This window comes from Calliphora vicina, chromosome 2 (assembly GCF_958450345.1).
Source record: "Calliphora vicina chromosome 2, idCalVici1.1, whole genome shotgun sequence".
NCBI lineage: Eukaryota > Metazoa > Arthropoda > Insecta > Diptera > Calliphoridae > Calliphora > Calliphora vicina.
Genome location: NC_088781.1, coordinates 126,206,862 through 126,221,510, shown reverse-complemented (window position 1 = coordinate 126,221,510; position 14,649 = coordinate 126,206,862). Strand labels below are relative to the sequence as shown.

The window sequence follows — 14,649 nt, the reverse complement described above, 5'->3', positions numbered from 1 at the left end:
ATTTTGATTAGACAAAGTTTTGCGAAAAATTCTACATGTGTGTCGTCGCGAGTGAGTGGGTTCATAGACAAGTTCATTAGAGAGACACCGACACAAAAAAACAAAAAAATACAAAGAAATAAATATGTTTTCCTTACATATGTGCAGTTTATGAATGTTATTTATGAGTTTGTTGGAGAAAACGAGCAAAATACGAAATAACAAAAGGCAAAATATAAAATAAAACTTTATGATTATGGGTTCCTGTCTGGGTAGAAATTCTTCAAATAAACTCAACTCAAATAGGAGTACATCGAGTTTGGTGTCATCTTGTTTGGGGTAAGTGGAAATTTACATTATAAACAAACATATTGCAATGATTTTCAATACTTCGGCTTCATATTTAGATATCCACAAATGTAAATGTGTTTGTTAATAAATAAAGAATTTGTTGTAAATAGTTTTTGTTTCAAAATATTATAAAAATTATTGATTTAAACAAAAAATTTTAAATTCGCATTTAATTTTATAATAAACATTAACACGAACAAAGTGAAATATAAAATTATAACAGTAATGGGTCATATACTGCTATAAACTATTTAAAATGGAAAAACTAATTTCACTGATAAACACTAGAACTGAATAAGAACCGGAACTAGAACCTGAACTAGAACCTGAGCGAGAGCCTGAACTAGAACCTGAACTAGAACCTGAACGAGAAACTGAACTAGATCCTGAACTAGAACCTGAACTAGAACTAGAACCTGAACTAGAACCTGAACTAGAACCTGAACTAGAACCTGAACTAGAACCTGAACTAGAACCTGAACTAGAACCTGAACTAGAACCTGAACTAGAACCTGAACTAGAACCTGAACTAGAACCTGAACTAGAACCTGAACTAGAACCTGAACTAGAACCTGAACTAGAACCTGAACTAGAACCTGAACTAGAACCTGAACTAGAACCTGAACTAGAACCTGAACTAGAACCTGAACTAGAACCTGAACTAGAACCTGAACTAGAACCTGAACTAGAACCTGAACTAGAACCTGAACTAGAACCTGAACTAGAACCTGAACTAGAACCTGAACTAGAACCTGAACTAGAACCTGAACTAGAACCTGAACTAGAACCTGAACTAGAACCTGAACTAGAACCTGAACTAGAACCTGAACTAGAACCTGAACTAGAACCTGAACTAGAACCTGAACTAGAACCTGAACTAGAACCTGAACTAGAACCTGAACTAGAACCTGAACTAGAACCTGAACTAGAACCTGAACTAGAACCTGAACTAGAACCTGAACTAGAACCTGAACTAGAACCTGAACTAGAACCTGAACTAGAACCTGAACTAGAACCTGAACTAGAACCTGAACTAGAACCTGAACTAGAACCTGAACTAGAACCTGAACTAGAACCTGAACTAGAACCTGAACTAGAACCTGAACTAGAACCTGAACTAGAACCTGAACTAGAACCTGAACTAGAACCTGAACTAGAACCTGAACTAGAACCTGAACTAGAACCTGAACTAGAACCTGAACTAGAACCTGAACTAGAACCTGAACTAGAACCTGAACTAGAACCTGAACTAGAACCTGAACTAGAACCTGAACTAGAACCTGAACTAGAACCTGAACTAGAACCTGAACTAGAACCTGAACTAGAACCTGAACTAGAACCTGAACTAGAACCTGAACTAGAACCTGAACTAGAACCTGAACTAGAACCTGAACTAGAACCTGAACTAGAACCTGAACTAGAACCTGAACTAGAACCTGAACTAGAACCTGAACTAGAACCTGAACTAGAACCTGAACTAGAACCTGAACTAGAACCTGAACTAGAACCTGAACTAGAACCTGAACTAGAACCTGAACTAGAACCTGAACTAGAACCTGAACTAGAACCTGAACTAGAACCTGAACTAGAACCTGAACTAGAACCTGAACTAGAACCTGAACTAGAACCTGAACTAGAACCTGAACTAGAACCTGAACTAGAACCTGAACTAGAACCTGAACTAGAACCTGAACTAGAACCTGAACTAGAACCTGAACTAGAACCTGAACTAGAACCTGAACTAGAACCTGAACTAGAACCTGAACTAGAACCTGAACTAGAACCTGAACTAGAACCTGAACTAGAACCTGAACTAGAACCTGAACTAGAACCTGAACTAGAACCTGAACTAGAACCTGAACTAGAACCTGAACTAGAACCTGAACTAGAACCTGAACTAGAACTAGAACCTGAACTAGAACCTGAACTAGAACCTGAACTAGAACCTGAACTAGAACCTGAACTAGAACCTGAACTAGAACCTGAACTAGAACCTGAACTAGAACCTGAACTAGAACCTGAACTAGAACCTGAACTAGAACCTGAACTAGAACCTGAACTAGAACCTGAACTAGAACCTGAACTAGAACCTGAACTAGAACCTGAACTAGAACCTGAACTAGAACCTGAACTAGAACCTGAACTAGAACCTGAACTAGAACCTGAACTAGAACCTGAACTAGAACCTGAACTAGAACCTGAACTAGAACCTGAACTAGAACCTGAACTAGAACCTGAACTAGAACCTGAACTAGAACCTGAACTAGAACCTGAACTAGAACCTGAACTAGAACCTGAACTAGAACCTGAACTAGAACCTGAACTAGAACCTGAACTAGAACCTGAACTAGAACCTGAACTAGAACCTGAACTAGAACCTGAACTAGAACCTGAACTAGAACCTGAACTAGAACCTGAACTAGAACCTGAACTAGAACCTGAACTAGAACCTGAACTAGAACCTGAACTAGAACCTGAACTAGAACCTGAACTAGAACCTGAACTAGAACCTGAACTAGAACCTGAACTAGAACCTGAACTAGAACCTGAACTAGAACCTGAACTAGAACCTGAACTAGAACCTGAACTAGAACCTGAACTAGAACCTGAACTAGAACCTGAACTAGAACCTGAACTAGAACCTGAACTAGAACCTGAACTAGAACCTGAACTAGAACCTGAACTAGAACCTGAACTAGAACCTGAACTAGAACCTGAACTAGAACCTGAACTAGAACCTGAACTAGAACCTGAACTAGAACCTGAACTAGAACCTGAACTAGAACCTGAACTAGAACCTGAACTAGAACCTGAACTAGAACCTGAACTAGAACCTGAACTAGAACCTGAACTAGAACCTGAACTAGAACCTGAACTAGAACCTGAACTAGAACCTGAACTAGAACCTGAACTAGAACCTGAACTAGAACCTGAACTAGAACCTGAACTAGAACCTGAACTAGAACCTGAACTAGAACCTGAACTAGAACCTGAACTAGAACCTGAACTAGAACCTGAACTAGAACCTGAACTAGAACCTGAACTAGAACCTGAACTAGAACCTGAACTAGAACCTGAACTAGAACCTGAACTAGAACCTGAACTAGAACCTGAACTAGAACCTGAACTAGAACCTGAACTAGAACCTGAACTAGAACCTGAACTAGAACCTGAACTAGAACCTGAACTAGAACCTGAACTAGAACCTGAACTAGAACCTGAACTAGAACCTGAACTAGAACCTGAACTAGAACCTGAACTAGAACCTGAACTAGAACCTGAACTAGAACCTGAACTAGAACCTGAACTAGAACCTGAACTAGAACCTGAACTAGAACCTGAACTAGAACCTGAACTAGAACCTGAACTAGAACCTGAACTAGAACCTGAACTAGAACCTGAACTAGAACCTGAACTAGAACCTGAACTAGAACCTGAACTAGAACCTGAACTAGAACCTGAACTAGAACCTGAACTAGAACCTGAACTAGAACCTGAACTAGAACCTGAACTAGAACCTGAACTAGAACCTGAACTAGAACCTGAACTAGAACCTGAACTAGAACCTGAACTAGAACCTGAACTAGAACCTGAACTAGAACCTGAACTAGAACCTGAACTAGAACCTGAACTAGAACCTGAACTAGAACCTGAACTAGAACCTGAACTAGAACCTGAACTAGAACCTGAACTAGAACCTGAACTAGAACCTGAACTAGAACCTGAACTAGAACCTGAACTAGAACCTGAACTAGAACCTGAACTAGAACCTGAACTAGAACCTGAACTAGAACCTGAACTAGAACCTGAACTAGAACCTGAACTAGAACCTGAACTAGAACCTGAACTAGAACCTGAACTAGAACCTGAACTAGAACCTGAACTAGAACCTGAACTAGAACCTGAACTAGAACCTGAACTAGAACCTGAACTAGAACCTGAACTAGAACCTGAACTAGAACCTGAACTAGAACCTGAACTAGAACCTGAACTAGAACCTGAACTAGAACCTGAACTAGAACCTGAACTAGAACCTGAACTAGAACCTGAACTAGAACCTGAACTAGAACCTGAACTAGAACCTGAACTAGAACCTGAACTAGAACCTGAACTAGAACCTGAACTAGAACCTGAACTAGAACCTGAACTAGAACCTGAACTAGAACCTGAACTAGAACCTGAACTAGAACCTGAACTAGAACCTGAACTAGAACCTGAACTAGAACCTGAACTAGAACCTGAACTAGAACCTGAACTAGAACCTGAACTAGAACCTGAACTAGAACCTGAACTAGAACCTGAACTAGAACCTGAACTAGAACCTGAACTAGAACCTGAACTAGAACCTGAACTAGAACCTGAACTAGAACCTGAACTAGAACCTGAACTAGAACCTGAACTAGAACCTGAACTAGAACCTGAACTAGAACCTGAACTAGAACCTGAACTAGAACCTGAACTAGAACCTGAACTAGAACCTGAACTAGAACCTGAACTAGAACCTGAACTAGAACCTGAACTAGAACCTGAACTAGAACCTGAACTAGAACCTGAACTAGAACCTGAACTAGAACCTGAACTAGAACCTGAACTAGAACCTGAACTAGAACCTGAACTAGAACCTGAACTAGAACCTGAACTAGAACCTGAACTAGAACCTGAACTAGAACCTGAACTAGAACCTGAACTAGAACCTGAACTAGAACCTGAACTAGAACCTGAACTAGAACCTGAACTAGAACCTGAACTAGAACCTGAACTAGAACCTGAACTAGAACCTGAACTAGAACCTGAACTAGAACCTGAACTAGAACCTGAACTAGAACCTGAACTAGAACCTGAACTAGAACCTGAACTAGAACCTGAACTAGAACCTGAACTAGAACCTGAACTAGAACCTGAACTAGAACCTGAACTAGAACCTGAACTAGAACCTGAACTAGAACCTGAACTAGAACCTGAACTAGAACCTGAACTAGAACCTGAACTAGAACCTGAACTAGAACCTGAACTAGAACCTGAACTAGAACCTGAACTAGAACCTGAACTAGAACCTGAACTAGAACCTGAACTAGAACCTGAACTAGAACCTGAACTAGAACCTGAACTAGAACCTGAACTAGAACCTGAACTAGAACCTGAACTAGAACCTGAACTAGAACCTGAACTAGAACCTGAACTAGAACCTGAACTAGAACCTGAACTAGAACCTGAACTAGAACCTGAACTAGAACCTGAACTAGAACCTGAACTAGAACCTGAACTAGAACCTGAACTAGAACCTGAACTAGAACCTGAACTAGAACCTGAACTAGAACCTGAACTAGAACCTGAACTAGAACCTGAACTAGAACCTGAACTAGAACCTGAACTAGAACCTGAACTAGAACCTGAACTAGAACCTGAACTAGAACCTGAACTAGAACCTGAACTAGAACCTGAACTAGAACCTGAACTAGAACCTGAACTAGAACCTGAACTAGAACCTGAACTAGAACTGAACTAGAACTGAACTAGAACTGAACTAGAACTGAACTAGAACTGAACTAGAACTGAACTAGAACTGAACTAGAACTGAACTAGAACTGAACTGAACTAGAACTGAACTGAACTAGAACTGAACTAGAACTGAACTAGAACTGAACTAGAACTGAACTAGAACTGAACTAGAACTGAACTAGAACTGAACTAGAACTGAACTAGAACTGAACTAGAACTGAACTAGAACTGAACTAGAACTGAACTAGAACTGAACTAGAACTGAACTAGAACTGAACTAGAACTGAACTAGAACTGAACTAGAACTGAACTAGAACTGAACTAGAACTGAACTAGAACTGAACTAGAACTGAACTAGAACTGAACTAGAACTGAACTAGAACTGAACTAGAACTGAACTAGAACTGAACTAGAACTGAACTAGAACTGAACTAGAACTGAACTAGAACTGAACTAGAACTGAACTAGAACTGAACTAGAACTGAACTAGAACTGAACTAGAACTGAACTAGAACTGAACTAGAACCTGAACTAGAACCTGAACTAGAACCTGAACTAGAACTTGAACTAGAACTTGAACTAGAACTGAACTAGAACTGAACTAGAACTGAACTAGAACTGAACTAGAACTGAACTAGAACTGAACTAGAACTGAACTAGAACTGAACTAGAACTGAACTAGAACTGAACTAGAACTGAACTAGAACTGAACTAGAACTGAACTAGAACTGAACTAGAACTGAACTAGAACTGAACTAGAACTGAACTAGAACTGAACTAGAACTGAACTAGAACTGAACTAGAACTGAACTAGAACTGAACTAGAACTGAACTAGAACTGAACTAGAACTGAACTAGAACTGAACTAGAACTGAACTAGAACTGAACTAGAACTGAACTAGAACTGAACTAGAACTGAACTAGAACTGAACTAGAACTGAACTAGAACTGAAGTAGAACTGAACTAGAACTGAACTAGAACTGAACTAGAACTGAACTAGAACTGAACTAGAACTGAACTAGAACTGAACTAGAACTGAACTAGAACTGAACTAGAACTGAACTAGAACTGAACTAGAACTGAACTAGAACTGAACTAGAACTGAACTAGAACTGAACTAGAACTGAACTAGAACTGAACTAGAACTGAACTAGAACCTGAACTAGAACCTGAACTAGAACCTGAACTACAACTGTTATGCTTAATAATTACATTATTTGTCACACATCATAACAATTTGCTTGAGTGATTGTTTTAAAAACTACACAAAGTTCACTAAACTTGTTAACAAACTTAAACAGTTTTTTTTTTGTGTTCACCTAAGTTTCGAAACCTCTTTAAATTATGCTTAATTTATATGAAACTTTTACCATGACAACCTAAAAGTATGCTCTATATTTTTAGCTAAACATTTAAGTTCATTTGTATAAAATTCAATGACTTTTTCAATGCTGCTGTTGTTGCATTGTTGTTGTTGTTATTTATTTCTTATTTCTTGGGGATGTTCATTTAAACTACACTTAATTTAATTAAATGTAAAATAAAAACTAAATTAGAAATGCTTTTATTGTATGACCCTCATACCTAAAACCCCTTTTTGTTAGCATACACTAGCACATAAGCTCCCACAGACAAACGCCTTCAAACTCCCTCAATTGCCTCTCTAGCAAATAATAAAAAGCAAAAATATACTTGAAATAAGAAAAAAATCAAACTGAAATGTTTTGCAATATGTGAATAGTAGTGGAATCGAATACAAATTGAGACAAGTCTCCAAAGGTTTTTCCCCCCCAGCACATGGAAGGGTGAATCTCAAAGTGATTGACTAAAAAGTAATATTACACACAAATGGCAACAAATACGAGCATATAATATAATAATATGTATAACTAAGATAAAATTGCCAAAGCAGTCTGTTTATCTAACTAAGTAAGTAAGTAGTCTAAGCAGACGAGTGTTGTTAAAAATAGATTTTTTTTTTGTAAAATTGTGTTAAGGATTAAGGCGGAGAATCAATTAGAAACAGATTGATTTCAGGGTGATTGCATTTGGTATTAAGAGGGAGAGTAGCTGAGGATTTAGTAAATGGATTTATTATGTTAATGCCACAGGGAAGCGTGGTATAATTAAAAGAAATCTGTTATGTTGGGAGTAAAATGTGTAGACAAATGTAGAGTGATTGAAATTAGAAAGTAAAATAAGCTCAACTTTTAAATTGAAATTTAAAGTATTGTATGTGTTTCGCAGTAAAACTTTAGTTTTGTTCTAAATGGGCTCATGTAGATCAGGTCAATTCTTCCGATTCCTTCATCTCTTCATCCAAACAACTTCTGCGGTAGTTGATAGTTTCCGAAATACGTTTAATCATAAGATGTTAAGAGTACACACCAATAAGAAGTCTAATCGAGCCAAGAGAGTCTTGGAAGATACCACACCAAAGAGAAACAACCATATCATATTCGACTCAAATTTTCACATCTTTGTCAGAGAATGTAAACAATCCAATCATCCTCTCCATTAATAGAGAATTCTAATTAATGCAGATATATAGATATCAATGTTCAATGTTCAATGACTCTAGATTAAATTCTCGAATTATTTTCGAAAGAGTTTTGACCAAAAAAAAATTGTATTGGGACCTACAAATGTGCATCTGTAAGAATATTTCTGATGACCACTGTTTGCATCAATCTATACAAATAGTAACTCCTCACAAATTGATACCTTCTCTACCATCAACGGCCTTTGTAGGTACAATTAAGTCATCCTTCGATACATCAGTAAAATTTTGCCAGTTTCGCGTATCTTACTCTTGTTAAAGGGTCCACATTCCCTTTAAGTCCTCTAGATTCTGAAGCAAAAAACAACCATAACATTTACAGAGAAAGTTAAGAATGTTCTCCTCTTCCATACTACTCCCTCTCAATGTCAGATATTTTTTAAGAATTATTATTATGAACATCATGTCCCAAAATAACAACTACACACATTCTCAATTCAGGTTTACTCCTGCCAATTATTATCTTCAATGTCCTGATGCCTATAGATTCCCATTAAGATTTCGCGTTTATATATCTCAGAGTCGGAATTTATTGCTAATCTCCTTGTAGGTAGAGTGAATGCCGGAGTGTATATTACCGCAACCAAAGCCCGTCTGAAGATGCTCTTCGACCTTAGCTAATTCAACCACCATTTCACTACCTCCAATATTATTTTGATCTGCTGCCCAGCACAGTTTCAATACGTGTAGTTCCATGATAACAACAAGTTTTCTTTGACAAAGGTTGACTACCCTTCATCTGTTATTAAGTGCTTTTATAGCGAAGTAGCCTTCTATGAAAATTTCTGCGCGAAAAATAATACATGAGTTTCTAATCTTCAACTTCATACAGAAAACTGGACTTAACGAAACATTATCTTTCATTCAAGAGCTGACACTATCGAGATGCAACTGTCATTAACAAACAACTGTCACTAACGAACTCTTCAGCAACACACTACATAACCTGGACAAAGGAGGTAAAGCTCAATTTTGGCGTCGTATTTGATGGAGACCAAATTCTAACAGAGAACAACCCAAAAATTTTGGAGATGACCGTCATCTACTACTGTCATCAGTAGAAACATGGTTGTCCAAGCAGCACATGGGACATGTATAAAGAAACCTTGTTGGCTACCTACAAGACGATTGGTCGGTCAGTGGTCAATTATGCTGCTTCAGTGTCATAGGTTGCTTGCCTCGGAACATTAGCCACACGAGGAAATGAACGTTCTCCCAATAAATGAATGTAACGCCATATTGTCAAATCAGTTCAACATATGATCCTATCGGAAATTACATCCTAGCCTCAATATCACACAGTAAGATCCTCCACCGAGGCATTTCAGGAAGGTCCTGAATGCATACGAGGAGAACATACAATGGTATGTACAGGAAACATTGGATAGTAATTCGTATACCGCAGCTTTGAACGAGATTCATAGAAATACCATCAATACAGCGTTTGCGGGATACCGTACGAATATCGTACTTGGAAGTCGCGAACTAGGAGAAAAACCTGCGGGCGGAAAACAAGAGTAGATCTGGTATAACTGGGAATGGAGCAATAATCCTAATAAACATTGTCGTACAAAAAATCAGCTGTGCACTGAAAAAGGCAGTATTTGTTATCCCTGTTACCATTCCATCATGTCCCCGATTGTCCTGAACCAACCCACAATAGTATTTACTCTTCATTTCATGCCATCCTCAGAGTCCACAGTCTCTGTCCCGTTCCTACAATAATTCCTGACAGGAATAAACTACCACATACTCATTTCCTTCAGTCCATTTTTGAAATGTCAATCTCAAATCGTCCGAGCTCAGGGTCCACGAAGCCCCGAGATGGACGAACCATTTGGATGGATTCTGTGAGCCACCGTGAATCTTGAAAATGTCAATGTCTGCCCGAGCTATAATTAGATATTAGAAAAATATTAACATATTCCTTGATCTGGAATACACCTTCTTACTTTATCTTCGTTAGTTGGAGCAAGGAACACATCAATCCCTGATTTCATGCAGCTAACTTTAATGACTGGATTAAAGCTCAATAAATCCGTTCTTCTCGAAGCCCTGCGATCGATGCAAGATTTGGAGGGATTCTGAATGAATATTAATACAGAAATCTTTATATTATTCCTTGTGGGTCCTTGAAATCGACCAATCAAAAAGACTTAGTCCAGGACAACGAAATTGGCTATGGTAGGGAGTTCAGCAACTCTTTGGATATATTTTGTGAATAAACACAGTTCCACCTTCCAGTTTTACAAGTTTCAAGGTTGGGAGCCACCCTGAATTCTGGAAATATCAAAATGCACGAGCTATAATTAGATATTAGCTGGAATACAGCTTCTTACATTAGCTTCGTGAGTTTGAACAAGGAGCAGATTGCTCCATGACTGCACGCCGCCAACTTTGATGGCTGGATTGAAGATGAATAAATCCATTCTTCTCAAAGCCCTGAGAGGGATGCAAGAGTTGGAGGGATTCTGAATCAATATTAATACAGAAATCACTATATTCTTCCATGTGGGTCTTCAAAATCGTTCAATCAAAGAGACTTGTTCCTGGGGAGCGAAATTGGCTTTTGTGCGGAGTTGAGTAACTCTTTGGAGATACCCTGAATCTTGAAAATGTCAATGTCAAATCGTCCGAGCTATAATTAAATAATAGAAAAATATTGATCTGAAATTCAGCGTCTAAATTTACAATTTTGAACTGGAGCAAGGAACACATTGATCCCTGATTTCTCGCAGCTAACTATGACAGTTGGATTGAAGGCGAATAAATCCGTTCACCACAAAGGCCTAATAGGGACGCATGAATTGGAGGGGTTCTGAATGAATATTAATACAGAAATTTTCATATTATTCCTTGTGGGTCCTTGAAATAGGCTTTGGTGTTCAGTAATTCTTGGGAGATACCCTGAGTCTTCAAAATATCAAAATGCCCGAGTAATAATTAAATAATAGAAAAATATTGATCTGAAATACAGCTTCTTACTTCTTGAATTAGAGCAAAGGGCACATTAATCCATGATTACTCCGCTAACTTTTATAGCTGGATTGAAGCTGAATAAATCCGCTCTTCTCGAAGCCCTGAGAGCGATGCAAGAGTTGGAGGGATTCTAAATCTATAATAATACAAAGATCTTTATAATTTTCCTTTTGGGTTGTCGAAATCGACCAATCAAAATAACTTAGTCCAGGACAACTATTGTTCCTTCGTGTGTTGGAACAAGGAACACATTGATCCATGAATGCACACCGCGAACTTTGATGGCTGGATTGAAGCTGAATAAATCCGTTCTTCTTGAAGCCCTGACAGCGATGTAAGAGTTGGAGGGATTCTGAATCAATATTAATACAGAAATCTTTATATTATTCCTTGTTGTTCCCGAAATCGTCCAATCAAAGAGACTTGTTACAGGGAAGCGAAATTGGCTTTAGTGCGGCGTTCAGTTACTCTTGAGATATACCCTGAGTCTTCGAAATGTTAAAATGTCCGAGCTATAATTAGATAATATAAAAATATTAACCTATTCCTTGATCTGAAATACAGCATCTTACTTTAACTTCGCGAATTGGAAAATTTTCCCTGATTTCAAGCCGCAACCTATGATGGCTGAATTAAAGCTGAATAAATTCGTTCATCATGTCGCTATGAGATGAACGCAAGATTTGAAGGTATTCTGAATGAATATTAATACAGAAAACTTTATATTCTTCCTTGAGAGTCCTCGAAATCGACTAAACAAAAAAAACTTGATCCAGGGGAACGAAATTGTTTATGGTACGGAGTTCAGCAACTCTTCGAACTACTTGGCGCCATAGAACTTAGTAGAGGAAAGAATGATAGCATCGTATCCAAAAGTTTTCCAAGTTTCAAGTTTAGGAGCCACCCTAAATTTCGGAAATGTCAAAATACTCGAGCTATAATTAGAGATTATAAAAATATTCCTTGATCTGAAATACATCTTCTTACTTTACCTTCGAGAGTTGGAGAAAGGAACACATTAATCCTTAATTGCACACCGCAAACTTTGATGGCTATAAGCCTGGGTTCTTAGATTGAAGCTGACTAAATCCTTTCATCACGAAGCCCTGACAGCGATGCAAGAGTTGGAGGGATTCTGAATGAATATTAATATTATATTATTCCTTGTAGTCCCCGAAATCGTCCAATCAAAGAGACTTGATAGAGGGAAGCGAAATTGGCTTTGGTGCGGAGCTCTGTAACTATTGAGAGATATCCTGAATCTTGGCAATGTCAATGTCAAAAAAAATCTGAAATACAGCTTCTTACTTTACCTTCGTGAGTTGGAGCAAGGACACATTGATCCATGAATGCACGCCGCCAACTTTGTTGCTGGATTGAAGCTGATTAAATACGTTCATCGCGAAGCTCTGAGAGGTAAGCATGAGTTGGAGGGATTCTGAATGAATATTAATACAGAAATCTTTATATTATTCCTTGTGGGGTCCTCGAAATCGACCAATCAAAGAGACTTGGTTCAGGGGAGCGAAATTGGCTTTGGTGCTGAGTTGTAGTTTGTAAATAAACACAGTTACATTTCGTAATGAACTTGACAACCTAGAGGAAATAATGATGGGTATTAGCGTCACATCCAGTTTCCACTGTATTGCAACAACTTTCCAAGTTTCATGGTTGGAAGCCACCCAGAATCTTGGAAATGTCAATGTCAAAAAGGTTATAAGCCTGGGTTCTTAGATTAAAGCTGATTAAATTCATTCTTCACGAAGCCCTGACACAAGATTTGGATGGATTCTGAATCAATATTATTACAGAGATCCTTATATTCTTCATTGTGGGTTCTCGAAATCGAACCAATCAAGAAATTGGCTGTGGTGCAGAGTTCAACAACTCTTTGGATGTAGTTTGTGAATAAACACCGCGAACTTTGATGCTGGATTGAAGCTGATTAAATCCGTTCATCACAGAAGCCCTGAGAGGCAAGCATGAGTTGGAGGGATTCTGAATGAATATTAATACAGAAATCTTTATATTATTCCTTGTGGGGTCCTCGAAATCGACCAATCAAAGAGACTTGGTTCAGGGGAGCGAAATTGGCTGAGTTGAGTAACTCTTCGTATGTAGTTTGTGAATAAACACAGTTACATTTCGTTATGTTCAACCTCGTTATCCTATCCAATAAACTTGACATCCTTGAACTATTTGGCGCCGTAGAACGTAGTAGAGGAAAGAATTCCTTGTGGGTCCTCGAAATTGATCAATTGAAGCAACGCTTCGGCTGTAGTTTGTGAATAAACATAGTGCCTTGATCTATTAGGCGCAATAGAACGTGATAGAAGAATCATCCTTATTGAACTAGAATTCTAACTCCAACTGAACTGAAAATGTTGTCTTCTACTAAATCTTTAATTGTTAAACTAATTTTAATGGATTATAGATGGAGTATGGAGTTTCAAAAATATAGTTTCAGTATTAATTCAAGAAAATCTGCTGTTTCACAGCAGATCCTTATCATTATTATACCCTACAGTAAGGATGTATGAATATAGTATTGTAATCCCGTTTGTAATTCCTACAATTTTCTTTAGCAACCTCATAAAGTAGATATATTCTTGATACAAACAGATAAAGGTTTTGTTATAACATAATTTGTTTCTGTTTAATTTATTTTCATCTTAAAAAAATATACTACATTTTAAATATTGTTTATTGGTTTCCTTTTAAACAACAGACACAAAAAAAAACGAATTCTATAAAAACTTAGTCAACCATACAGTCTTTAGATAATAAATTTCATTTATCAACAATTTACTCTATATGCCCTAAGAGTATAATTTAAATTTGTACAACTAATACTCAGCCCTAAAGTATACACAAAATTTCAAATTAAAAAAACAAACTAGTTCATTGAGTATTGATATAATGGAAATGTTTATTATTTATTTAAATAAATAAATAATTTGTTTGTAATGAATAAAAGGCTCTTTAGAAAACTTTTATTTTGTTTGTGTGTTTTGTTTTCATTAAGTCCCAAACCCTAAAAGTAGACAATTATTATAAAATTTGATGAATTTGCAGAATTTTGATTGTATTCTTGATTATTTCTTTTCATTTTATTTTGTTCATTGTGTTTAATTCTAAGGTTATGCTTGAAAATTCTTAACAAATGTTATGCGACTTCATGTTCCAATGATTTGACATATTTGAATGACAGTTCTACTAAGAATATGCTACAGTTTTAATTAAAATTTAAGCACACAAAAGATGTTAGGCCCAAATTATG

At 37.3% G+C, this 14,649-nt stretch overlaps 1 protein-coding gene across 1 annotated transcript in view; it reads left to right on the top strand.

Moving 5' to 3' along the window:
* Positions 1 to 204: 204 nt before the first annotated feature.
* Positions 205 to 14,649, top strand: part of LOC135950846 (uncharacterized) — a 51,384-nt gene continuing 36,939 nt past the window's right edge. Inside the window, exon 1 of the mRNA XM_065500371.1 lies at positions 205 to 318. Coding sequence (XP_065356443.1) covers positions 230 to 318 — 89 coding nt within the window. The 5' untranslated portion in view covers positions 205 to 229. The remainder of the gene's footprint in view (positions 319 to 14,649) is intronic.